We start from the raw sequence: 27,708 nt of genomic DNA, 5'->3' as shown, positions 1-27,708 counted from the left end.
CCCTGTGGGTTGGCTGGGTGGGAGGGCCCCTGGAGAAGCACAGCATTACTGCCTCCATCGTGCTGAGAACCAGTCTGCACCTCGCTTACTACAAACAAACAAGCCAAGAGAGACTCCTTGCTGTGGGCTTTTGAAGTTTTGGATGCCCCAAGGTCTGTGCCTAGCAGGAAGTTAGTCAAACATCACGGGAAGCTACAAAAGCAAGGAGTGAGCCTATCCAGGCCGGAGCTGTTATCGAGGGCAGGGGCGACTGAAGACACTATTTGGATAACCCTTGCTCAGGCACCACAGCTCGGACTTGCGTTGCAAGGCAAATATTTACCTATGGCCTAAACAAAGTCAGAACTTTGTTCAAAATACTGCATAACTTGAGCTGTTTCCTTGAACTTGTCTCAGAGAAGGGAAGGACTTGTGTCTGGTACCTGCGCGGGCCGTTCTTAGGAGACAAGCTGGAGGAAAATGAAGGATCTGATCTGCTTCCTGGTTTTGTTCCTCGTTTCTGGAGTAGGAAGCTTTGATCTTGTCATCGACGAAATCCCAGATGTGAGTATTCAAAGGCAGGGCCTAGGTCTCCCTTCCTTGCTGAAGTCCACATGGAAGCCGCAGTGGGAGCAGAAGTCACTGCTTTGCCTCTCTGCTTGTGCCTCATGAATTCTCCTCTACTTTTATCTGTAACTGGGATTGTTCTGATAATTGGTCTTCACCTGTCATTCATAATGTTGCTTTTTTAATATTATTGAAGTGTATGAGCATAACTCCAACTTTCTTTTCAAGTGGGTTTCATATTTTTACTCCAATGTTACCCTTTCTAGTGGTTTTAACCTTTAAACATTCAACTGGGCTTCTATAATCAGACCTTCAGCATATTTTATATCCTGTTTCCATGGAATAAGCAGAAATGAAACACCTAGACATCTTTGTGGACGGGGTGTCCTGTATGGACCACTATGAACTTCAGCAAAGGTTCATATGGAATCGGGTTTTTAGTAACAGTAATTCAAATATGAAGACCCTATTGACTGTACATTCCTCAGCAGAGGGATGAGGTAGTTTATAGAAGAGCTTAATTGGGTTAATACAATGATGAACAGAAGAGTTATTAGCTTTGACTCTGAAACTGAGTCCAAACCTAAACCCCTGGACTCAAGTGAACTTAGATTTGGGCATCTACACCAATTTCCACGTTGCTGTGTTACATTATTTCTGTGAAGTCAGCAGGGATGATGTGAAGCTTTCTTTTCCTTTGCAGGACTAATAAAAATTCCTAGTGAGCTGGGATATATTATTTTTCTTTCTTCTTACAGCACTTTTCATGACACAGCAACATTTTTTTTTCAGAGTTTTTAATTCTGAGGAAAAATATTCCAGACCTGCAGTCCTTTCTAACCATAGATGCCGTATCAGTCTAACATCAATGTGCTTAGATAATTTAAGTTAATTTTGTGCAAACCTTTGTGTGTATATTGTCATGTAAGTTGGAAAGGAACTCATGTACTTGAACTTCTTTATTGCCATAAATTAAACTCACAACAAAATTTAATTAAGAGTGTTGCTGTGGTGTAAGACCTACACTTCTAATTGAATCAGAGCAACTTTGCATTTGGAAAAGACCTGATGTTCTTTTGGATAAGTTTAGTTCTTAGGTGTATTAGTGTAAAACCAGAGACAATTTCTACTGGTCTGAGCAGAAATTCTCAGAAGTCCTCTGAACTTGCTGATTTAAGCTAGATCAGTGTCTGAAATGCTGTAGTCACCATGGCTAGACCCATCCTAATGATAATCATCTGCCTCTTGCTCTTTATGGTCATTTCACGTTAAATATTACTCCTTGTTTTAGAAGGAAAGGCCATAAAATGATGGTAAAGGTCATGATCTCATCAGAATTTATGGAGCTGGTTGGCCTCTGAGGGAAATTGAATGTGTGAGGTTGAAGGATTTTGTCTGAGATGGTTTGTGCATCTGCTCCTCACTTGCACCATGGGGAGGTAAATTCCCTTTGGAACTCTACTAAAGAGCTAATCAATAATAAATCAAGTGATAAATCAAACACCAAGGCTGCAGCAACAACTTTTTCTTTCTTCTTCTTTTTCCTTAGGAAGTGGAAAACCTGATTGACCTGGAAATTGATGGATTTCCTTCAAGCTCCAAGACGAGAAATGGCAGGTACCAGGTACAGTACCCAGAAATGCTTCCAAAAAAGAGACTCAAGAATACCTGGGAGCTCTTTCCAGGAGGCTTGTTCCATGTCAAGGGTTGTGAGTGTGCAATCAGGTGGGACCAGCAGGTCCTTATAGGCATTGAGACTTCCATCTCTCTTCTTGGGATAAGAACTGCTACTATTCTTTAAGCGCAGCAAGGCTTTGTTTCATACCTGCTCCTAAGGAACATAGTTCAGATGATAAGCAATGGAGGTGCTTGTCTATCTTCATGTGTGGTGAAAATCCCATTGATACTGGTGAGGCTTTTCCATGAGAAAACAGAGAAGGACTTCAGACACTGGCAGCGTGGACTGAAACCTTTCAGTCCTGCAGGTAGTAAGTTCATTTAACTCTGGTAAAAAATGTGACACTGTGCTCCAGGGCAGCACAGTGTCACCTGGGTGATGAGCTGGTGGAGACTGAGACCAGGAAAGAAAATTTGTTTCCAGCCCACTGATGGGATGCAGATTATTATAGTCTGTCAGCTTGGGAAACAGAAACATTTGAAATAGCATTGCAGGAGTTTTCCCGTGTTTTACACAGTAGAAATTAATGATAATAATCATGAAATTGGTTGTTTGAAGGTATTAACTTTTATTACACTGCATGAAAGAAATGATGATCAGAGTGGACCTTGTCCTCCACTAAGCTCTGATGCTGCCTTTCTTGAGCTTGTTCAATATAGGGAAAACAAAAGATCCTCTTGCGTGAAGCTGGATTTCCCAGAATCTTTGAAGTTATGCACAGGGAAACCTGATTCTTCTTTATCCTGAGGCTTTTCCAAAGGAGCCTCACACAGAGGGTAAATGGAACTTATTGACACCTGAAGACCCCAATTACAGTGGCAGAAAGTGGCAGACTTTAACATGAATATAAGTCAAGCCCACTCACATTCACCGGGCCAATATTTAAGTAATTTAATCATGATCCAAGCAGAAATCCTCTCTAGCTGCACTTCTTCAGGGCATCATCTCTTCCCAACATGTCTGTATTAATGCCATATGCATTATGTTGCTTCTTTTCCCAAAAATTCCAGATACACAGAGGTATAGACATATGCATGAAATAATTTGCAATTACACTAGTGGTTTTATTACACCAGTTATTCCTTATATTCCCATATATTATTTCCCATCCTTTACCTATCAAAATAATCTTTGCAAACCAGTAGAACTAAGATCTTATCTACCTTTATGTTAGTTGAATCACAATAAAATATAATCAATGAGATTAAACTGAACTATGCAAAACATCTTGAGACATCAGCTCTTGACCAACAGCAGGCACACAGTTATTTACTGTCTATCACTAGAAGAAGGTTGTCTTCCAAATTTTTGTTTCAAAATTATGTTTTTCTACAATGAGGTAGACCTAGCAAAGTCACTAGCCCGTGGGCAACAGGACAAGAGAGCTCCTCTGCAGACCCTATTGATTATCTGTAAATAGACAGAATTAGTTTTTAGGTCCAGATCAGGTATTCCAGTGAAAAATATTTGTTCCTGAGTAATTCCAAAAATGCTGTGTCTCGGGTATGTGGATGGTCCTCGTGACCACAGCAGCAGAGTGTCCCATGGGCTGGAATGCAGGTGACCTTGTGAACCTCTATGTGGTGGTGCACAGGTGTTATCTCTGTTTTAGAGATAGATAATGGAGCTTGTGTCTAGACTGTGAGGCAGGATGTTCTTCCCCTGTGTTGGTCCTGATATCTGGCTGTTGAGGGCCAGGTGAAATCACAGCTATTTCCTCAGTGCTCTGCCTGCCTGGTTTCCTCTCCAAGAGAACCAGCACAGGAAGGAAAAATGGAGAGAGAGGTTGGAATCACAGAATGGTTTAGGTTGGAAGGGGCCTTAAAAACCATCTAGTTCCAAGTCGTCTGCCATAGGCAGGGACACCTTCCACTATACCAGATTGCTCAGAGTCCCAACCAGCCTGATCTTGAACACTTCCAGATCTCATCTTCCTTTTAGTTTCTCAAGTTAATTTCTGTCTAATGCAGCAGAATATCTCTGAATCTGCTTTCCTTATTTTACCAAGTAGCTGCAACATTCACGCACAGTGATTTGAACAAAGATCAGTGTGAGGGGCTAAATACCCATAAGCCAGCACAGGTGTCAGGAGAAGACATCTCCCAGTACATGAAGACAGGGCCTGGTATCTGTCAGACCAGATCCTCCGAACAGTTCCTGAGGCACTTGTTGTCTCCATCCTGATTAGCAATTTGAGACACACGGGATATGGCACAAGATCCTCTTTCTGTGCATTGCCATCATCAACAGGTCTGGATATGGTTTAAAGGATCAGCCATGAACCCTCATGCCAGAAATAGCACAAATCTCACGTGCCACAGAGGCCCATGTTCTCAGTAACCACATCAGCACCCAGACCTGAAGTGCTGGTATCTTCAAGGCCAGGTTGGATGGGGCTTGGAGCAACCTCATCTAGTGCAAGGTGTCCCTGCCCATGGGAGGGTGCTCGGAATAAGATGGTTTTTAAGGTTCCTTCGAACCCACACTATTCTGTGATTCTGTGTTTCTATGATTCTAGGATTCAGGGACCTGAAGATATAGGGTACAGCTTTGTCCTCCTGACCTGTTGGAGTGGCTGCCCTCTGCAGCCTCTGAGATCCTAAGGGGTATGGTTGGCCTCTAACAACAGCTGTGGGAGTCACTATGTGTGCAAGTGATAAGCTCCTGTCTCCATCAGCACCTCCCTCTTCTCTTCCACCCATCAAAAACAGTCAGGAAGGAAACCTGGACATCTCGAAAGTTTTAAGCATCATTCCTAAAGTGGGTCAGGAACCCTAAGCTGAGAACTAGAAAGGTACCCCAATAAATAAAATCCTCTCTGTGCTAAGGTCTTAACCTTCATCTTTCCAAAATTAAATTTGTTTCAGTTAAGGTTGGTTTAATCTTAATCTGCATTCCAGCTGGTGATGCTCCCTATGCCAGTAGTATGTGGGGGGACATACATATAATGAGCAGTCACTCTTCATGGTCTGGTTCTTTATCAGACGTGAAGGTCCATCACACAGTACACGGAAGTTTATGGGGTGTTAAGATGGACTGAGCAAGGATCAGTCCATTGGGCTTTGCAGAGGGTTTTGAGAGCCATAAGCTTCCAGATCCTGAAATCCCAGTCTGAATGGTTCAGGTAGAGCTTGTATAGCTAGAAAAAAACCCCTGCATTTGTTCTCAGGCAGGTGGAAATCATGTCTCTCTATCTGGCTTTAAAGGATCCTTAAAATGTTCTCCTTAAAATGATCTTATTATGACATCATCATCTCTTATGCAGCACAAGATTTCTCTAGAAACACTATATTAATTAGCATCAGGTGAACTTAATAACTGTAGGTCAAGCTTTATGTGCACCACGTGACTAATGCCATTTTCATGAGCATCTTCTGTGGTTTTGTGTCCTCTTGGATTCAGGTGCTTGGATTCAGGAAACTTTAGGTGAGATCTGTATATCTTGGTGTGTTTTTATAATTTAGCCGTAGATACCTGAACTAGTCTCCCTAAGTTTTTGTTGTAATTTGTGGAGCTGAATGGCTCAGATCAGTTGCCTGCAGGCATAGATCTGTGTCCAAGACACCTTGCTGGGTGTCAGATATCATGGAAAACCTACAGGAGCCTCGTGATCTGCTGGATCTCAAGATGACAGCCAGGGTGGTGTCCTTGGGCACTACCAGCAGCACTGGGTGCCCGCTCCTCTAATCCCTACAGCCAGCATGGTTTGGGGCAGGACTCATTCAACCAAATCAGGGCATTTATTTTTAGATTGAGGGACATCACACCATTGACCTTGAAAAGCTGAGCTTGCCTAATTGTGATGATAACACCAATGTAGATCTCTACATCAAACAATTGCATCTCCCCCTAGAACTCGGCGAGCCAAATCCCACCCCAGGATTGTTTGTGTGAGTTTTTTTAGGGAATTAAACGGAATTATTCAAATGGCCACAAGATGTCACCACCTCTTCATAGAAATTTCGAAATGGAACAATTCATAAGGCAGAGGGGAAGAACACAGCCATTAATGGGCAATTTCAGATCTTCTGAGCAGTGCATAGATAACTAACTTTCATACATACAAGAATATAAATGTAATATCAATTATACAATAAGTTTTGTAATACATACACGTTGTGTAAAATACGTAAATAAATATTCTATAATATAAGTGAAAATGAGTTAAAATGATGACTTTCTGCCAGTATGTTTTGCTTTCAGGAAGAATGTTTTTGTTCTATGCTTTCTATTAAAAAAAAATAAGATAAAAGACAGAGGAAGAGAGATGTCCTGGTTTTGAGAGGCTTTGAGTCACAGCTGTGAGATTGCATGTTCCAACATCTCATGTATAAATGCATAAAATAAGACAAAAGGAATATTGACACTAAGTCAGAGAAACTCAAACCAATTCTCATTCATGTCCAGAGAAGGGCAATGAAACTGGGGAAGGGTCTGGAGCACAGGTCTGAGGAGCAGCTGAGGCAGTTGGGGGTGTTCAGCCTGGAGAAAAGGAGGCTCAGGAGGGACCTTCTTGCTCTCTACAACTCCCTGACAGGAGCCTGTAGTCAGGTGGGGGTCAGTCCCTTCTCTCAGGTAATAAGTGACAGGACAAGAGGAAACGGACTCAAGTTGCACCAAGGGAGGATTAGATTGGATATTAAAGAAAATATCTTCACTGAAAGGGTTGTCAAGCACTGGAACAGGCTTCCCATGGAGGTGGTGGAATCGCTGTCTCTGGAAGTATTCAAAAAAGATGTGGTGCTTAGAGACATGGTTTGTTGGTGGACCTGGGAGTGTTCAGTTAATGGTTGGTTAATGGTTGGTTAATTGCTGATCTCAGAGGTCTTTTTCAACCTTAACGATTCTGTGATTCTCCGTGATTCTGCAATGCACATTCTTAGAAAACAGCTTTAGACACTCTGATCCCTGTTTTGAAACAGTCAATCTGTGTTCCCAGCTTTGCTAAAATACCTCCTCTATATTTTCCTTTTCCAGCGAAGCACATCTGACTGGGGGTACGTTGGAGATCTGGTGAGTATTTTTCTTCCTCTGCGGAAAATAATACGGAACAAAGTGATTTTCTAGTTAACCATTTTTTGGAAATCAATCCCTCTGTTTGTTCAGTTCCTTGTTTTTACTGCCAGTTGGGTATTAACCTATTTTCTTTAAACAGACCACTGTTTGCACAATGCTGTTGATACATCTGCTCTTGGAGGGAGAAGGGTATGGTAAATATGAAGAAATAAGCATCAAAAGTGATTAGACAATGTCTTAATAGACCAGTTTAATACTGTTCTCCCACTGTTGTGGTTTAACCATTTACAACACTAGATCAGCAACCAATGCTTCAGGTCTCCTTTATTTAGGACTTTTGTTGAAAATGTGAGCTCTCTCCTTCTCAGTATATGATGTCAAGGATTACTGGATAGCTTTCCATGCTGCATTGCGTCAATAGAATGATTCCAAGGACTGGTTGCATAGTGAAAAGCAAGAAAAACATTCCCTCTTTCAGCTGAGGTGTTATAATGAACTCTATTCACATGAGTATCCTGCCACAATTGCCAGGCAAAATATGGAGATGTCTGGAACTTGAGCTCATGTCCCACCTAGCTACCATTAGTTAACAGCAGTTAAAAAATAGGTACTGAGACTATAATAAAAAAAGTTTGACATTGCCCTCAAGGGCATTTTTTCTCTTGATGTCCTAAATTCATAGAGTAATTTTGTCAATTGCAGGTGGAGGACGATGACAAGATAGGTCTGTACAGCTACAAAGTTCAATCCACCATAACATCTCGGCTGGCCAACACAATGATCCAAGCCAAAATGGTGAATAATGCAAAACGGCCCCAGCCCATAGTGTTTGATGTGCAAGTCCCCAAAGGAGCTTTTATTGACAACTTTACTATGTAAGTAGTGGGCAGGTATCAGCCTTGTGCTCTGGCAGTGTTCAGTGGGGTGGGAAGGAAGTATTTGCGAAAGCAAAACACCTCATTATTTTACTGGTTCATTGTAATTTTAACAGGTCTTCTCTGAGAAAAAAAGGCTCATGTCATCAGTCTGTCTGCCTGTCCAGCTCTTCCTCCCCAGTAATTGTTGGGTCATTGGGCAATATCAATAAAATTGGACAAAAAGTCTCAAATGGAATAAGCTTCCACATGTCTTGTGCAAGTTGGCACCAGATCAAATGAGAGACTCCCAAATTAAAGCCTTCACTGAACAGAAACTATTTTGGTTCACTGTCAATTCAGAGAGGCAGCAGCCAGCTTGCTGGTCAGGAGAAGTATCCTGATCCATGTTCGAAAACAGCCATGGCATCAGTGACTTCCTGCCCTGCCCAAAGCATGGAGAAAGTGTGAAGGAAGTGGAGGAGAACAGATCCTTCTCAGAGCACAATAGTGCTCTGAAATAAAAAAAACAGGTAGGGAAAAAGATAGAGATCTAGTGAAAATCAGATTTCATTACTTTGAGGTTAAATAAGAACCTTCTTATTTCATTTCCCACCAACTTAGATTTCACTGATGTGAAGTGAAGAAACAGTCGATTGTAAAGTGTTTTTTTTCAAACTGACTGTGCTTGTCTCTCCTAGGGATATCAATGGGATAACATTTACCAGCCATATTCGAGAAAAATCTGAAGCCAGAAGAATGTACTCCCAAGCAAAAGCCAAAGGCAAAGCTGCTGGAATAGTCAGGTATAAAGACTTTGGCATATGGATTTTGTACTGGACTTGTTCACAGGAGAACTGAGGTGACCCATCCCAGGAGCAGATAGATGAGAGGGAATCTTGGGAAGGAAAATTCTTACTTAGAGCAGCTCTAATATTTAATTGTCATGGACTTAAACTGTGTTCCTGCTTCTGTCTTGCTAAAACATACTGTGCTAAGAGACCACTGCAGCTCCCTGATATAGGCCAAAGTTAGAATCAGACTCACCAAATGCATCAATCTAAACCAAAATGCAGAGAAGCTTTCTTTCTCCTTGTATTTTCTCAAAATAACCCCACATCTGACTTTTCAGGAGCAATTCCTTGGATATGGAAAACTTCCAAACCGAAGTGAATGTGCCCCCGGGAATGAAGATCCAGTTCCAGCTTCACTATCATGAAATGATCCGAAGGAGACTAAGCTCCTACGAGCACCTCATCTCTGTGAAGCCAGGACGCCTGGCCAAGCACTTGGAGGTAAAGCAGAGCTGGTGTGTGGAGGCAGAACCCCACAGGTGAACCCTTGCTGAGAAAGCAGCCACGGCTCCTATGAGCCCCACAGCAGGACACTTCATCCGTAGATCAGGGAGATGTCCCTACCCGTGGCAGGGGGGTTGGAACTAAATGATTCCCAGTTCTATGATTCTATGACTCTAAGAGAAATCATCTTCTGGTCGTGGAGGGACAGTCTTTCAGAGATCATCAGTTCTCATACGACCCGTCTCATGAAGTTGGGATTATCTTGAAAAGTTTACTTCCAAATACCAATATTGTTTGTTTTCCTTCAGTCAAGGCAAGTTCACACAAGCACATATATATGTCAAAGCTTGTTTGCAAGTGCTTCTGATGTGAGTCAGTCACGATTCAGGAGATGCCCAAATGTGCTAGTAGGAGAGGAGACAGGACACATTTGCTCCTCACTAGACCAGGTTGCCCAAAGCCCCATCCAATCTGGCCTTGAACTCTCCCAGGGATGGGGCATCCACAATTTTCCAGTATCTCACCATCCTCACAGCAAAGAATTTCTCTTGCATAACTAACCTAAATTTCCCCTCTTTCAGTTTGAACCCATTACTCCTTGTCCTGCCACTACAGTTCCTGATGGGGAATCCCTCTTCGACTTCCCTGTAGGCCCTTCAGATTCTGGAAGTTTGTTGTCAGGTCTCCACAAAACCTTCTCTTTTCCAGGCTGAACAGCCCCAACTTTTTCAGCCTGTCTTCGTAGAGCGGGTGCTCCAGTCTCATTATCAACTTCATGGCCCTCCTCTGGACTTGCTCCAACAGTTCCACGTCCTTCTTGTGTTGAGGGCACCAGAACTATGTGCAGTATTGTTACTTATTCTTATGCAGTATTAATCCTATCTTCTTTCTTACACTCATGCAGAGGTCTCCTCTGTCCTCCATCAACACACACAAGATGCAGGGCTTGTTGGACATTTCCATCTGACCATTCTTTGTTCTCATTTCATAAATGTTTTCTTCAGCTTTCCATGGTTTCAGCACAAACTGTATATGAAAGTTTGCTGCTCACATTTCCTTGGTGCAGGCTGTGATCAGCTTCAAGCTGTCCAAAGGCCTGAGTTAGTCCTGCTGAAAAGGATGTGTTCTGCCTCCTGGTTGTCTTATTAACTATTCAGAAACATAACCAGAAAAAAGGCCTTATCTCAGGCCGACAGGATAAAAAAATCTATTTTCCAAATCACCTTGACCATCCAAACAAAAGCAAAAGTACTCTCTGTACTGTCAATAGCATGAGTAGAGGGGGAGAGAACTCATCACAGAGTGTTCCTGCTAGCTTCCTAACCCAAAGCAGCACTGAGACAGAGTCACTTTGGCCTTTCATTGTGCCTTTTCCCCCAGATTCTTTCTATTCTTTGGACACTCTTGTTTTGCCTTTCCACCATAGTCAATTTTAAGCACTGCGTGGATCCCCGCCATGAAGGGGGTTGGCCCTACTGGAACATTCTCAAGGGGAGCCCACCCCCTCGCTAGAGTTTGTCTGTGGAGAGTTCCCAAGATCCTGGTTCCAGGCTGGCACTGCTCCATGCTGAATGTCCTCCCTTCCTGCCTTTAGGTGGACGTCCGCATTATTGAGCCGCAGGGACTTCGCTATGTGCATGTTCCCAATTCACTTGGAGATCATTTTGATGGAATCACCACCATCTCCAAGGGAGAGAAAAAGGTAACAAGTCACAGACTGGAAATAGCATGTAAGCTTCACTTTTTCCACTTGGCCCTACATGGTCCTGGCATTTTTTTGTACCTGCTGAGAGCACACAAAAATATGGCAAAAGTCTGTCTTTACTTCCATAATTATCTTCCAGGCAGTATTGTTTCTTGGTATACAGGCTCAAATTTATGTCTCTTTCACCCACCTTCCCAGTTTAGCAAATTATTTCAGAGGTACTATGGGGCTATATTATGTCTCATCTTCTCAGGAAATTTCAAGCTACCCAGTTAAAACAGAGGAAAAAAAAACATAAAGTCTGTGTGACTAAAACACGTGACTAATTAAAATATTTCCTAGTGTTCGATTTACAGACAAAAGACCTCTTGTTTTTTTGGGGAAAAAATCTATTAAAAAAGTTAAAATCCATTAAAAATATTGATAAAATGACGGATAGTTTCAACTAGGAAAATGTTAAATAAATCCATGCGTTACTTACTAGAAATGGTTTGCACAGCTCTAATTGGAATATTTGGTGCTCTAGACGGGTCATGTTATTTGCGTCACAGTTGCTACTACTGAATCAACATGTCCAGGCAAACCTTGGCGCTGTTTTTCTTTGGAGTCCGTTTTCCGCTTAAACTGAGAGTACAAATAATGAAAACAGAAAAGCGTTCAGCGAAATTCAGGTGTTTGATGATGAGATGGACTCTCTCTCTCATCCACCTTTCACATATCACCTGATTGACTGATGATCTCTCCTCATTTCAAGGCTCATGTTTCCTTCAAGCCAACGATGGCCCAACAACGAAAATGCCCCACGTGCTCATCCACAGCAGTGGACGGAAACTTTGTGGTGCAATACGATGTGAACAGAGAAACCACGGGCGGGGAACTGGAAGTAAGTGTTGCTGTTCCACTGGGGAGAGAGACCTGGGAATACAAGAATTGCTGTCATTAAGCAAATTGTGCTAAACTTCATCCTTCAGGAGAATAAGCACGAGAACAAGCTCTGTATCCAATTGAAAGAACAGAGAGATTTTAAGTGGGCAGAATGGATTTACTTAATTTATGACTAAGACAGGGGCTTACATATAGTTAGGAGCAGACTCCTGTCGTGTCCAAAATCCAATGTCTTTATACCTAACAGCACTCTGGTGATTTAATGTTGAATCAGAGTCATTGGATGTTGTACCAATACATCACAAGGAGACAACCAGAACATCACTATTTTTATGTTAACATGAAGCTGAGTTATGAGGTTGAACTATTACAGGCAGAACAGTCTTTTTTTAAAATGTTTTTCATTTCTCCCTGTGCTAGTGCATGGCAGTTGTCTGAGAATCAGACTTTAACTCATGAAAAGTAAAGACTGTGGAGTATAAATGGTGTAAGGCTGCAGAGACCTGCAGAGCTGAAAGCTAGAATTGGCCAATAAAGAATAGTAAAAGAAAATAGGGAAAAGTAATTGGCTTATTAAGAAAATAAGAATTTTCTACTCTTCTGCTGTCTTGAGTTTTCTGAAATCTTTTCTATAGCTCACTTCACTGTGATATTTTTATTTTGCAGATTTTTAATGGATATTTCATTCACTTCTTTGCTCCAGAAAATCTTGATCCACTACCCAAAAACATTTTATTTGTGATAGATGTCAGTGGCTCGATGTGGGGACTGAAAATGAAACAAGTAAGTGTTTGACCTCTATTGCAAAATGAGCCTCCTGCCAACTTTTCCCATGTGCTTTACCCTGCAATCCTGTAACACACTGGCACACAAAATACCAGCTTAATTCTTTACTCTTTACTCTACTGAAAATCTCAGTTAATCTGGGGAATATTTGGTGAATCAAAGACTCCACAATTTTAGTCTTTATTTGTAATACACCTTCTATGTTGCAAGGAAGAGGTGGTGCCATCATAATACAGATTTTAGCTCCAAATTAAAAATTTAACTGACATCACGACACATTTTGCAAAGGTTCCGACCCCTTTTTCTCTAATCTTCCCTACTGAATCTTGGGAAAGTCTCAGTGGGGGTACTACATCCCTGCTTTCAAAATGTGGACAAATTGTTGACAGCCCTCTGAAGAGCAGTAGGAATTCTTTAGACAACATAACCCATAGAGGGGGAAAGAAATATGAAAAATAAGAACCTTTATTCTGCAAAAGGAAATACTTGAAGAGACATAATCAGCCTCCAAACACCCAAACAATTGTTCTAAAAGAGAAAATCATCAACTGGCAATCATGCCCAGCCAGGGTAGAATAAGATGGAATCAGATGAATTTACAGCAGGAGAGATTTATATTATATATTAGGAAAAACTCTGTAGTTCTGAGAGGTTCAGGAGATTGCATATCATGTGTCACTGAAGGGTTTTAAGGACTGACTAGACAAACATTAGCCGGGGACAATCCAGATATATTTGAATTTGCTTTGGAGCACAATAGTGAGTCTTGGCAGATTGCTTCCATGGGGAAATCAGCGCTGCAAAACTGGGAGACAGGCTAATTGTCACTTGTTTAAATCACACATCTTCAAAAAGATGTTACCCAGCCTGAAACAACTGCACTGCAGACAGAGCTGAAACTCCTGAGCTGATCTGAGCAGTTGCTCTCTCCTGAACCACCAGTGCTGTTCCCTCTCAGTTCACTCAGGGTTAGCAGAAGTTTAGCAAGGCTGGGTTGGGTCACATGAGCCTAATCTTCGTAATTGCATTTTTCCTGTGTTTCTTTGGTGAAAAGTCCAACCTTATGCAAGAAGTGTAAAAAAAAGGGAGATATTTGGACAGCAAATTCCATTTTGGGTTTCAGTGCCCACGTGGCTATTCCTCAGAGGCAACCATTTGCCTACAGTCACGAGTTAAGAAGATGCTTTTAGCAAGAGGAAATACAAACTTACCTTCTCTCAAATTTCTCCTCAGACCATCGAGGCCATGAAGGCAATACTGAGTGAGCTCCGTGCTGCTGATCAGTTCTCCCTCATCGACTTCAACCACAACGTCCGATGCTGGAGAGACAATCTGGTCTCAGCCACCCCAGCGCAGGTTGAAGATGCCAAGAAGTACATCCAGACAATCCATCCCAACGGGGGTATGAGGTTTTGATTGCAAGGTGCTCGTGGAAGTTAGAGATCACAGGAATGGGTACCTCAGACAGCCTTCAGATTGGCAGAGTATTCCTAACAAAAAAGTCTGATTCCCAAGGTAGGAAAAGCATGCCTTGGGATTAAATGAGAGTAAGAACTGCATTTTTTGTGCTAGGGGATGGGATGGCATTTTCTTGTACTGAAAGAGGTAGGGCAGATAGACCACAGACCATAGAACAGCTGCCTTTAGTTATTAGGTCCTACCTCCAGCCTCATAGATCCCAAAGTCCTTTGAAAGGTCAAGTCCATCCCATGGCTTTGTAAAGCACATCGTAAGTAGCCCAGCTCCAGGTTCCCCACTGGCTCTAAATTGTAGACTAGACCCTGACTGATGGGATCCATGTGGCAGCAAAGAAACAAAGAGTGATTGATATGTTAGAAACCACAGAAGCACCTGAGAATGGTCATGTGGGAATTAGGGCTTCTCCCCCCAAAATGGTGGGATCAATAGCCCAACTGAAGTGCACCTCAGTTGGGTAATAAACAGGAGTAGCCGGAAGTTTTCACTGGCAACATGAAGTTACAGACTTGTCCAAAATCATGTCTGTGCTGGTAACAGAAAACCACGCTGTCTGACTTTGTTACCCCATAAGAATCAAGAGGTAAGCTTAGACACCTGCTCCCATCCGGAAAAGCCAGTTTCAATGCAGCATTTTATTGTCTTGTCTCTGGATTCACTGATTTTTTTCTTTCTTGACAAAGAAAATACCTATTCTCTGACTGCTCAGCCATCAGATTCCTGTTACTCTCATACTGATTTCTTCCTCTGCCCCCTCCATGCCACAAATCAAACCTTTAGATAAACTCGGCAAACATACACCTCTTCTTGTCCAAGGAACGGGCTGATGGCCAGAGAAGAAAGTTTCTTCATGCTCTCATTCAATCAGTGGGCCTGCAAACCCACTAACTCTCCCCACAGCAAATACTTTCCAACACCTCAAATATTCCCGCTGGAATTAGTAAGGGGGAATGGGAGGGCCCACATGAAGATGACAGCCTGGGATGATACAGGGAACCAGAGTGCAGGCAGGTGTACCATAAGCATCACAGAGGAGGGGTTTTGCTGCCTTGATCTCAGGTCTTGTCCGTGTTAATTCCACTATAATCTTAGAACTGATCTGGACTCAAAAAGAATCAAATTTATTTTCTTCACTCTGTCTTTGACAGGCACAAATATCAACGAAGCTCTTCTCCGAGCCACTTTCATCCTGAATGAAGCCCAAAATTTAGGCATGTTGGACCCTAACTCAGTCTCCATGATTGTTTTGGTGTCTGATGGAGACCCGACAGTAGGTAAGAATCCTGCTTTGGGTGGGAAGAAAGGCTGGTGGGATTACCCTGAGAAAATGCATCAGGTACCAAAAAAAAGAGTCCAAACGAATTGTCTTCAGTGAAAACAATTTGTTAATCTCCATCCAGAAGAAGCTTAAATATTGCTGCAGGCAATGCAAAATGGAAATTTGGCATTGTTGTCTAGATTTCCCTAATATTAAGAGAGAGCCAGAGACACTGGAAGAGCACGAATGTGCTCACCTGGAAGGAGACTCCTCTGTTGCTCAGGGGAATGTCCCCCTCTCTGTGTCTCCAAGGTGAGCTGAAGCTGACGACGATCCAGAAGAACGTGAAGCAGAGCATAAAGGATGAATTCTCTCTCTTCTGCCTCGGGATTGGGTTTGATGTGGATTACGATTTCCTGCAGAGAATCGCAACCGACAACCGTGGCATGGCCCAGAGGATTTTTGGAAATCAGGAAACTTCTGCCCAAATGAAGGTGTGTTTCTGACCCACTGCCTCTGAAACTCCCCTGTCCTGTTCACAGCGGTGGAGCTGGGTAATTTCACTGTAAAGAGTGTCACAAAAAGCATAATTTCTCCTGGAGAGTCCTGCAGGATGTCAATTGTATTTCGGCTTAAGTGCTCCTAGTTACAGTTATTGTAGTATCTATAGTACATCCTTTACTTCCCTTTGTAGGATTAATATTCTATAAAACAACTTTAACTATAAAAAGAAATATTTTTCTGAATTAAAATTAAGGCCTGGATTTTACTTTAGGCCATTTCAGCACTAATAAAAGGCCTGGATATAAACACAAAATGACAATCCAGACCTTGCCAGTGTAAGAAAAAGCTCAATTCAAGGAGGCTCTGGCTCCAAGTCTGTGAGCAACAACTGCTGCTGACCAAACTCTGACATCCTTATACTGTTACTTTCCAATGATTTCACCATGTATACAGGCTTCTCATACTTCCTTCCCACACAGGTGTGCCAGGACACACTACCTGGTGTTCTGCCAAACAGAGCAGCCCTGAGAGCGCAGGCCCTGTGTATGAGACAGCCCTCACACACAGCACTGCATGGGTACCTCTTTTCCCTCTCTGGTCCCATGTGCTAAGCCCAGATGTGCACACATCCCAGTTCACATCATCCAGGTACAACAGGGGCAGAAAGGGGTTCACAGTCTACAGCACATAAGTGAGTAAAAAGGAGATATAGGTCTATATTTTTACAAGAATTAGATGGGAAGCAGCTGTGTGTCTTACCTAAGAGCTGACCAACCTGAGAGTGGATTCAGGCCCATACACACCTGTGCTCAAGCCTTTTAGATCTAGAAAAAGCACAGCCCATGAGCTTCTGATCATCCTTTGACTTTCACAAGACTTGGACCAGATATTCTTGCTGTACCCCCTTACAAGTGTACTAAGGTGTAAGCATGAAGAAGTCTGCAATCTCTGAGACAAGGAGAGTCCTTCTTGCTCATTAGGGGTCCAGGTTTTGTCACCTGCTGTCCTTTCAATAAGAGGGAGGGTCACTTTAGGTACAACAAACTCACTTCTTCTCTATCTCCTTCCATCTCAGAATTTCTACAACCAGGTCTCCACCCCACTCCTGAAGAAGATTCAGTTCAACTACCCCCAGGAGTCAGTGTCAGACGTCACCCAGAGCAGCTTCCACAACTACTTTGGTGGCTCAGAGATTGTAGTGGCTGGGAAGGTGGACTCAGAAAACCTGCAGCACTTGGAGAGCGTCGTCACAGCAACTGCAGTGAGTGAAGGTGTCCCTGGGATACCTGCTCTGAGAATTTGGGGTGGTTCACTCACTCATGTGTACAGGCTCCCTGCTGAAGTTTATTGCAGTGGAGTGGGTTTTTCCACTTAGGTTTTGAGTGGGAGTGTGAAAAAATTCATGGGGGTGTTTGTCCAAGAGTGTTTCACAAAAACTTCAGGTACAGCCAGGAATAGTCAGGACCTGCACCCTGCAGCCTGCCAGAGGAACTTCATTCTGATTTATGTACCAACAAGATTCAATCCAGACTAAGACTATGGATTTTCCTTCATGCTTTGTGAAGATGTAGGGAAGATCCCCTAAGGCACCTCCTTTCATGCCTGAACCTCCCACTAGTCGGGAGTTCAAGCTGGTGGATGTACAAATGTCTGAAGTCCTAGCACTGCCCTTTGGTGCTCTGCCTTGTGGCATGTCTGATGAGACTTTCCCCATGTTTTCAGGGCTGCTCTTCCAGCTGGACTGGGATGGAGTGGGAATTCTACTATGTCCAGATTCTTCTTTCTGAGGAGGAGCTGAAATATCTGCACTCATACAGAGCTTAGGAGTTGTCATTTTTTAGTTGCAGGAAAAAAATTAAGTGTCTTCAATATTCTTTCCTGCCAAAACACAGTGCAGTCCAAGGGTCTGTGGGAGAAAGTAGAGTTTGGTTCCTGTTCCTCATTGAATTGGATGTGAAAAAGCCTGAGGGGAGGATTACAAAGCTCTGTTAAGAGCCTCTACTTTTGGCATGTGGTAGTACCCTCTTTGGATACTGTTAACAGCTTCCTAAAGTACTTAATCCACTGTCACAAAAGTGTCTTTAACAGAAGACTGTTGTGTTACATCTCCCCTCCCCGTGGCAGCCAAGCCAATGGCACTGGGACCTTCTCACCTAGAAGTGTCCCTGGGCAGAGCCAGAGTGGGTCCTTAACCCCAACCATGCTAAGAGGGGAGGTGCATTCTCCTGGCTCACCTCCCCTTACCTTTATCTCTCATTGGCTGCATAGGCAAACGCAGAGCTGGTCATGGAAACCCTGAAAGACGTTGAGGAACTGGATGGATTCATGAAGAAAGACAGATACGCTGATCCCGAGTTCACCAGGAAGCTGTGGGCCTATCTGACTGTCAACCAGATGATGGCAGAGAGGTGAGGAGAGGTGTGGTCAAACAGACCTGGCTGTGGGGCTGAGGGATTCATTACAGAGCCTGAGTGAAAGCCACAAAACAGTTCAGTATCAGTTCTCTCTGGAGCAGAAACAATTCTCCTACTGAGACCAGCAGATGGACTGGACTTCTTTGAGTCCAAGCCAAAGCCCACAGTAGGCAAAACCAGTCTCCTTATGGAGAGTGCATTCACACAGGCCCTCAGCCTTTCCCTCTCCCAACACCTCCCAGTCTGGCTCTGTGACCACTCCATGGTGGAATTGCCATAGCAGCTGCCCTCTGGAGCTGCTAACCATGCCTTCTGTTTCTTTTTCCACCCAGAAACGCAGCCCCCACTGCAGCTTTGAAGAGGAACATCACCAAATCCATCCTACAGATGTCTCTGGACCATCATATTGTCACCCCCTTCACAGCCATGCTGATAGAGAACGCCGAAAAGGATGAGATAATGCTGGCAGACCAGCCCAAAGACCCCAGGAAGGGCTGCTGCTCAGGTCAGTGTCTCACTCTGCGCATTACTGCATTGCCCATTTTGGCTTTGTTCTCCTGGTGTTGGAAGAACAGCTGTGTTCATTGTTCACACCAGGTGTTTCCACTTAAAGGATAACCTGTATTTTCAGTGAAAGCTGACCAAATCTTCAGCCACTTTGAGAGCATCTTGGTACACAGGTGCTCCTTGGAGTAATTGGCTTCAGTGAGGACTGACTGTGCAGTGATGATTTTTCCATTAAGTCTACAACTTCACAGATTGAACATCTTCTCACTGGGACAGATACCTCCAGTTCCCTGCCCTGAAGCTGTAGAATTGACTTAACCATATTTTATCACCACTTTTAAACTTTGGAAGCTTCCTAAATTGCTATGAATCAGCCACAAGCTGACATGGAATCTGAGTTGCTGTAACAACTGAGTCCCTCATTAATTAAACTTCTGGATTTAAATCCATTATTTCCATACATGTTCCAAGGACCTTGTTATTTACAGCAACCTTACGTCCAGCCAAATGATGTGGACTCGGCTTGTCCTGGTATTATACACCAGAGTCAGTCTCAAAGCAGTAGCTGTTGACATCCCTGGGTGTCCAGTGCATCCAGAGTCATCCCTGCACAACCACGTGCTTCCAATGAAACTCAACAGCAGCTGTTTTGCACCTTCATCAGTCAGGGATTTGGAAAAGCACAACTGTGGCTGTCAGGAAGACACCACCAGTGTTACAGAACCACTGAGAGTAGAAGATTAACCCCTTGAACAACTGACTCTGTTGGTTTAAAACCTATTCATAAATGTGAGAATTCATAGTTGGTTGTGAAGGAAGGAAATAACCTACATTACGCCAACAGACAGCATCATCCATCTGGCATTTCACACCAGACGGGATTGTCACTGAAATTCCGAGCACACATCCTGCATCCTCAGCTCTCGTGCTTCTGGATAACTATAAACATGTTCTGGCTCAATTAGAGGGGTTCTTATGTCTGTCAATTGTTATATTTAGATTCATTTATTGTTCTTGTCTACAGCTGAGACCAAAAGAGAAATTAAGTGTTACTTATACTGCCTACTCCAGCTGACAACCACCAAACAGTCCAGCCCAGAAAAAGCATGTATTGCATTCACATGTAACCAACTCATTATACACGGCACCAGCTGACTAATTCAGACCATAATTATCTTGATTTAGATGATATAGAGGATTTAAGTGATTTTAATAGGAGATCTCGTGTCTCTGCGTTTAATGGAATAGTCAAAACTTCACAGCACTGAAATCAGGGTCAAGGCATCCGTGGATTTCAGGGACAGTGGGACAAGATTCTTGAACCTTAGCAGAGGGCAGAGCTTGTAAAAATAATATCAAAGTAAATCTGTGCTAAGGATTGTGCAACACATGGGCTGTACCAAAACACTGACATGTGTAAGGCATGGAATGGGTAATCTGAAATAGAATTTACTGTCTGTCATTATACAACTCCAACCAGAGCTGCACTGTGTATCTTCACGGACAGAGACTGTGTTTTATAATGAAATCTCTCACTTTTCAAAGGATTGACAAGACAGACTTGTTGCAGAACTGGACTGTCAATGGGACAGCTTCTCCACACATAACAGTCTGTGAAATTAATATGACCTGGGAACTCAGAAGGTTTTTGTCCAGTTTTTCGTTCCTGTCCTATCTAGATTGACTTCACATTAATTGCCTGTGTAAAAGCAGCCTCTGGTCTGAATTAGGGATACAAGGAAGAAGATGCTGACAGAGATTTAGAAGATTCAGCTGTGCACTTTTTTGTCCTTCTGTTGTCCCTCAGCTCTTGTTTCCCCTTATTCCTCTTCGTAGCAGTCAATATCAGCCAAGACATCAAAACAAACTGAGTTTCACAGATCATTTAAGATCTTGTTGCTTTATGAACTAAGTGGGAGAGACAGGACACTTTCTCCTGCCTCCATCATGGCAAAGGGAGATAGAGTTCAAGTAGAAGGGGAGTAGAAGGGATGTTATACTAAATCCTTACACTTCTTTGCAACCTTTACATATGTGGGACATCCCAGGGCATGCAGGAAGAGTCCTACTTTTTGTCAGGCACCTCAAACTCAGGACCCAATCCAGCAAAGCTTTTACCACATGCTAAATTTTTAAAAGTCAGCTTTTTTATTTGGCAAAACTCTTAGGCCCTTACACTGGGGGCTTTGCTAAAGGGGGGGCTGCTCACATGAATAAGAATTAAAAATCAAGCTCCATTTTTCACCGATAGCTTATGGTTTGTTCAGCTGCCCTGGTAAGTCATAATCCACTGGTGGAGATACTGGAGTAAATCCATCTTGGCTTCATTACACAAATCTGTCTGTTGTAAATGGTGTGGAAACCTGCTTTACATTGATATAAAGACATCAGGCTCTGATCTACTGCAGTGTTCTAAAAATTACGCTATTAATATGTCAGCACTTACAGAACCCTAATTATGGCTGTCATCTAACAGGTACTCTAGGATTAACTCCAAATGCACCTAATAACAACAAAGGTATCCCAGCCTGGGCTAATGTCACAGCTGTGCCAGTCAGCTACATGCCTGAGCAAAGGAGTCCTCCTGTGTCCTCTCTGAGCATCAACAGAGGTAAATATACAATATTTCTCCTCAAAGAAACACCAGACAGCAACACCCATCACCTAACAACTCATCACCATCACTGTTCCAGGCCAGATTGGACAGTGATTTGAGCAACCTGGTCTAGTGGAAGGTGTTTCTGCCCCTGGCAGGCAGGTCTTTCAGGTCTCTTCCAAACCAAGCTTTTTCTTTATAAAATCAAGGTTTTTCTCTATAAAATATGCAATAATTTTGGCTTTGAATAGATGAACCTGTAAAAAATATGCTGTAAGTTGCAAGGACGAAACTATTTTGGATCGTAATAGGACCCAAAGCATCTCAGTGACCCCATGTGCTGCTGTGTGCTTCCCTGAGGCTGGGGCTGCTCCCTCAGCTTAACTTCAGCTTCTCTGCAGTAGCAAAGCCAGTGCACAGCTACTGCCACTGTAAAATGACAGATGAAAGCTATTGTAAAGCTACTGCTGTTGTAAATGACAGATGAGTGTTCTGTGTTAGATAAAAATCTCCCAGTGCACTGATGACTGATGGATCCTGTTAATTCTTGGGCCTTTGCTACAGTTTAGTGCCTACTTAAACAAGCCAGCTGTGAGAAGCACTGCCTATAAACACGGTGTAACTGCTATTACTCTGTGTGAAATGTGTGTATTTACGTAGTAATCAAACAAAGAGCTCTCAAACTCCTTCTCAGCACAGCTCAAGGGTTAAACTGAGGCTTTAGATAGTGAAGAAAGTGCTTGGAAAAGAAGATGAGCAAGGCAACATTACCTGTCCAACTTATATGAGCATTTTGCACTGGGAGTTCTTTTTGTTCCTTGAAATGTTGATCAGAACGGGCCTTGGCATCAAGCTGAGGAAGATCAAGCAGTTGGTGAGAATAAGGAAAAATGTTTGAGGGCTTTATTCAAGAGACTGTATATATTCAAAATATTCAAGACATTCATAAGCTCCTTGGAGGATACCTACTCCACTGCTTCCTGTGAAGACATTCCTGGTCAAGGGTCTGGGATCTGTTTAGTCCACTAGGAAGAGTTAAATACTTCCAAAAGATGAGGAAAACCAGCAAATCAAAGGAAACTGGGCTGTTTCACTGTGTCTCTGAGTGTTGACAGGGAGATGTAGGTAGACTGGGTGTATCTTTACCCAGTGTCAAAATGATGGTGTGGGCTTGTAGCATGTCTAAGAGCTTCTTAATTTGAGAAATGGATGTCCTGGGAGCGTGTCGTTTCTGGAAACAGGCTGGTCATGGTGGGGCTGGATATTAGTTTTGAACAGAGCTGTCACCCAAAACCTACTTTTTCTGCCCTAGGTCCTATCCCGGACCTAGACCTCAAAGATATGTGCCTGTCTGGTGTCTAACTGGGTCCTTGGTCCCACCTGGAGACTGGCTTCCATCATAGAGAAATAAAATTCTGCTTCTAAAACTCCAGGTTGAGCCCATGGCACCCTGGTGTGCAGCTGACCAGTCAAACCAGTAGTCACTGCACTTGGCAGTGCTTCTCAAGCCAGGAATGTCATGTCCTTCCCTTAAACGGGAAATATATGAGGAGGAAGCATCTGAGGGGCTTTTGTGAGGAGCATCTGAGACCTTCCTTAGCTACTTTAAGAGTGGAAAGATCCTTTGTCCTCCTGTGAGGAATCCCAAAAAGTGCTTCAAAATCCCCTGAGCAAAGTGTCTCAGCCTTTGTGTCCCTCCCCTGGCCAGGTGCTGACCTGCTTCTCACACTCGTTTGCTTTCTGTGTTTCAGTTGACAATGACCCACATTTTATCATCCACCTGCCCAAGAGCCAAAGGAACATCTGCTTCAATATCAACTCAGAGCCTGGGAAGATCCTAAACTTGGTTTCTGATCCTGGTACCGGTAAGGGAGTAAAACGTGTTTTATTTTACTGCACAGATTTCTTGTCTTGGGTCTGAAAGATGTTCAGAGGGAGCAGGGGAATTGTCTACAGGGGGGACTGTGCCTGACTCTGACCAGGAGTGTGGTCAGAGGCTGTGGTTATTTTCTTCCATATCTGGAGTACTGTGTCCAGTTTGAGCTTTGCAGTACAAGAAAGATGTTGACAAACTGGATCAAATTAAGTGGTGGCAACCAAGGTGATTATGGGGCTGGAGCAGAGGACACAGAGGGAGAGGCTGAGACAGCTGAGTTTGATCAAGCTTGTGAAAAGAAGAACCATGGGGAGTCTTGTTGCTGTTCTCAACCACCTACTCAGAAGGTGGAGCATGGCACATCTCCAAGATGCACAGCTAAAGGACAAGAGGCTACAGAAATGAGCTGCAACAGGTGAAATTCAGAGTAGGAGTGAGGATGGCCAAACACTGGGAAAGGAGCCAAGATCATAAAATCATTTAATTTGGAAAAGACCATAAAGATCATTGAGTCTAACCATTAACCCAGCACTGTCATGTTCATTGCTAAGCCATGTTCCCAAGTGCCACATGCACATGTTTTTTGAACATTTCCGGGGATGGTGACTCCACCATTTCCCTAGGAAACCTATTCCAATACCTGACCACCCTTTCAGTGAAGAAATTTTTTCTAATATCCAATTTAAGCATTCCCTGGCACAACTTTAGCCTGTTTGCTCTTGTCCTATATGAAAAGCAATGAGCATTTGGGGGCAGGTGAAGTGAGGCTGGGTTTTGGTACCATTCTTCCACTGCCCTTTCTGCTCCATGCTTTTCATAGAGTGAGGGACTGAAGGTCTCATGAATCAGCTCATATTCCCAGCAAGACCTAACAGCAATTCCCACCAGATTATTTTGCTAAGGTGTGAACAGTAGCATCAGGAGGTGGTTTAATAAATAATTCTCTTCTCTTGGCTGGCAAAATGAGAAAAACATGGAGTCAGAGGAGTTCCCATTTCTGTTGATCTCATGGTGCTTCCTGTTGAAATCAGAACTCCAAGTCTCTAGGCAGTGCTCCAAGATTCAAACAATAATTCCTTCTCTTCTATTCACAGGAGTTGTGGTTAATGGGCAGCTCGTCGGGGCCAAGAAAATGGAGAATAAGAAACTCAACACATACTTCGGCAAAATTGGTTTTTATTTCAAAAACAAAGGACTGAAAGTGGAGATCACCACAGAAACTATAACGCTGAAAGATGGATCTCATGCCATCACACTGACCTGGTCTGACACGGGGCACATCATTAGGAAACAGTAAGTTGAGCAGCAGTTTTTACCTGCTCCCACAAGCCCATAATGCTATTTGAGATACCTTCAGGGTTTCTGCCATGACATGACTCACAACACCAGGAGACCTTCACCTGCAGGTTAACAGTGTTGGACATGATGGACACCCTACAACACTGTTTAGGCAGCGGGATCATCTCCAAAATCTCCATTCGTTGTAGCAAGAGCTTAAATTTGTAGGGCAAGATTTGGTTGCTTAAACACGGGCGTGAAGTGTCTGTCTTATTAGGCACTGTCCTGCCAGACCTCTGGGTACCACTCTCAAGGCTCTGATGGATCCTCTGGCATATCTGCCACCTCTGTGTGGGTGTTCTGGATACCTGAGAGCATCTCAAGGTGTCTGAGAGCCTTTGTGTGAGCAGCTGGACTGAGCCTGTCCTTTGGTTCCTCTCTGCCAGGCTTCTCATTTCTGTGAAGAAGGAAAGCAACGTTACCATCACCGTGGGGCAGGAGATGTCCTTCATGGTTCTGCTGCACCGTGTGTGGAAGAAACACCCAGTGAATGTTGACTTCCTGGGAATCTACATTCCCCCTGAAAACCAGTTCTCTTCTTCAGCCCATGGGCTGATAGGTAAGGGCTGGGGGTCGGGTAGTGGGAGCAGCAGGGCATTAGGAAGGGGTTTTTCTAGGTCTTTGAGTGGATTTCAAAATCCTGAGTTGGAAGGGACCCACAAGGATAATTGAGTCCAACTCTTGCACAGGACAAACCCAAGAATCACACCATGTGCCTGACAGCATTGTCCAAATGCAGGCTTGGTGCCATATCACTTCCTTGGGAAGCCTATTCCAGTGCCCAGCAACCCTCTGCACGAACAACCTTTTCCTAATATCCAAACTAAACCTCTCCTGGCACAGCTTCATGCCGCTAATTTGCTGGTGTCTGTATCCTGATGGGTATGAAAATTATTCAAGAATAGAATGGGGAAAATTGCAATGTCCTGAAACGCCCAAGGACACTGTAGAACATCAGGGACCAGGAGATTATTCCTTGTCCCAGCTGGAGAGGGTGTTTTCAGAACAGACCTGACTAGACTTGGTGACACTGTGACAGGGCTTTCCCCACCTGACTAAACTGCTAAAAAGACCTAATAAATAAAATAAAAAGACCTAAACAAACCCCTCAAACCTTCCTTCTGAGATGATTTCTGTGCAAACATCTGTACTTCAGCTCTCCCCTGAATGACAGCCCTTTCTGGCAGTGGCATAAAACAAAAGCATGGGCTCAGTTCATAGGGAAAATCAGCCCTATAAGCTGTGGACCCACTCAAGGCTCCTTTTAAGGTGTAGGAATCCTGAGGAGCAGAGGTTGTTTCCCCAAATAGTCTTTGCAGCTCCAGTCTGCTTTCTTAGAACAAGTGTGTTGGTTCAGCAGCAGAGCTCTTTATTCTCCTGGTGTGGGTGATCCCATAGCACTGGAGGCACAGTGCCCTGTGATCCATGAGGGGTTTTACTGCTGGAACTAGTCTGATTTTCCAAAAAGGCCCAGCAGCAGCTGACATGGAGCCTCAGAGATCTCAAAGAAAGAAGGTCCTAAAGCCTTAAAAAATCAGGATGCACAAAGAACTTTAAACCTCTCTCTGATCAGGTCAGTTTGCCTCTGAGCCAGAAGTGTCCATCCATCACCAAACACCTGGGCAGCCTCCAGAGAAACCACAAGCCATCATGGAAGTGAAGGGCAACAAGTTCACTGTCACCAGGTAGGAATCATGTGCTTTATTGCTCTCTAAATCTGCATTTTAAGAATGTCAGTCTGCAGGCTTATTGAGTCTCAAGGATCTTGGGGGAAAAATCCCTGTTTTCTCTCTGCTAATAATCTGGGTTTAGCAGTTGTTAAAACACTTGAAACAAGTTGGGTTCTTTCGTATTTCATTGAATCATTAAGATTGGAAAAGCCCTCTAAGATCATCAAGTCCAGCTGTTAACCCAACACAGGTCTGCCACTAAAATCATGTCTCTAAGCACCACACCTACATGTTTTTTTTGAACACTTCCCCGTGCAGCCTGTTCCAATGATTAACAATGCTTTCAGTGAAGAAATTTTTCCTAATAGCCTGTCTAAACCTCCCCTGGTGCAGGTTGAGACCGTTTCCTCTTGTCCTATTGCTTATTACCTGGGAGAAGAGCCTGATCCCCACCTGGCTCCACCCTCCTGTCAGGGAGTTGTAGAGATCAGGAGGGTCTCCCTGAGCCTCCTTTTCTCCAGGCTGAGCCCCCCCCCACCTCTCTCAGCTGCTCCTCAAAGGATTTGTGCTCCAGATCCTTGCCCAGCTCCATTGCCCTTCTCTGGACATGCTCCAGCATCGAAATGTCTTTCTTGGAGTCAGGGGCCCAAAACTGAACATAAGATTTGAGCACGAACTGTTCTGTCCTTAGAGCTGCCCAGCACCTGACTTTGCACAGTCTGTCTGTGTGTAAGTGCCTGGAACCCCCACAAGGCCCATGAGGTCATAGAACTGTAAAATTAATTGCGTTTTGTGGTTGTTTCCACTTTTTGCTGTTGGAAGACACACAATTCACCACTTAGGCTGAACTGTGCCATGACTGATCAGGATTATCAACGTCTTCTTTTCTCCTTGCCATGTTGTGACTCTCATTTTGGGTGTCCTCTCCCTCCCAGGGGTGTGCAGAAGGACTACAGGACAGACCGTGTGCTCGGGACAGACGTGCCGTGCTGGTTTGTGCACAACAGCGGGAAAGGGTTCATAGACGGCCACTACAGAGATTACCTCGTCCCCCACCTCTACAGCTTCATGAAGAGACCCTGAATGCTCCACCACAAAGCCAGTTTAGTACAAAAAAAGTCTTATCTGCTCCTTCATGCCCAAACAACTCCTCTGAACAGCAGCTGTCAGCCTGTCATGCCACATCGACTGGAGGCGACTCCACCACTGTTTGCTTTGTAACTGCTCAGTGTTTCAAAGCCCTGTAACTCCCTATTCTGCTAAGAAATGAAATCTGTAATAAAGTGACATGCTGGGTTGTA

At 43.6% G+C, this 27,708-nt stretch overlaps 1 protein-coding gene across 1 annotated transcript; it reads left to right on the top strand.

The window, feature by feature from the left end:
* Positions 1–318: 318 nt before the first annotated feature.
* ITIH2 (inter-alpha-trypsin inhibitor heavy chain 2) lies at positions 319–27,708 on the top strand. Its single transcript, XM_027679576.1, has 21 exons — positions 319–543; positions 2,096–2,170; positions 7,202–7,237; positions 7,943–8,115; positions 8,796–8,900; positions 9,227–9,389; positions 10,987–11,094; positions 11,852–11,980; positions 12,649–12,765; positions 14,002–14,170; positions 15,393–15,518; positions 15,815–15,996; positions 17,082–17,267; positions 18,275–18,414; positions 18,753–18,925; positions 21,404–21,538; positions 23,275–23,388; positions 24,494–24,692; positions 25,124–25,296; positions 26,311–26,422; positions 27,343–27,708. The coding sequence occupies exons 1-21, from the start codon at positions 460–462 to the stop codon at positions 27,488–27,490; spliced, it is 2,847 nt and encodes a 948-aa protein (XP_027535377.1). The 5' UTR covers positions 319–459; the 3' UTR covers positions 27,491–27,708.

The sequence above is a fragment of the Neopelma chrysocephalum genome, unplaced genomic scaffold, assembly GCF_003984885.1.
Source record: "Neopelma chrysocephalum unplaced genomic scaffold, ASM398488v2 Primary Assembly neopelma1_45, whole genome shotgun sequence".
In the NCBI taxonomy this organism is placed as follows: domain Eukaryota; kingdom Metazoa; phylum Chordata; class Aves; order Passeriformes; family Pipridae; genus Neopelma; species Neopelma chrysocephalum.
The sequence above is the reverse complement of the archived record's forward strand: the minus strand, read 5'-3'. Positions and strand labels throughout refer to the sequence as shown.

What these genes read in the sequence shown, in the direction of transcription:
- ITIH2 (XM_027679576.1), top strand. Translation starts at nt 460, where the DNA reads ATGAAGGATCTGATCTGCTTCCTGGTTTTGTTCCTCGTTTCTGGAGTA. An exon ending in TCATCGACGAAATCCCAGAT is followed by an intron (nt 544 to 2,095) that starts GTGAGTATTCAA and finishes CTTTTTCCTTAG; the next exon opens with GAAGTGGAAAACCTGATTGA. An exon ending in TCTCCAAGGGAGAGAAAAAG is followed by an intron (nt 11,095 to 11,851) that starts GTAACAAGTCAC and finishes CCTCATTTCAAG; the next exon opens with GCTCATGTTTCCTTCAAGCC.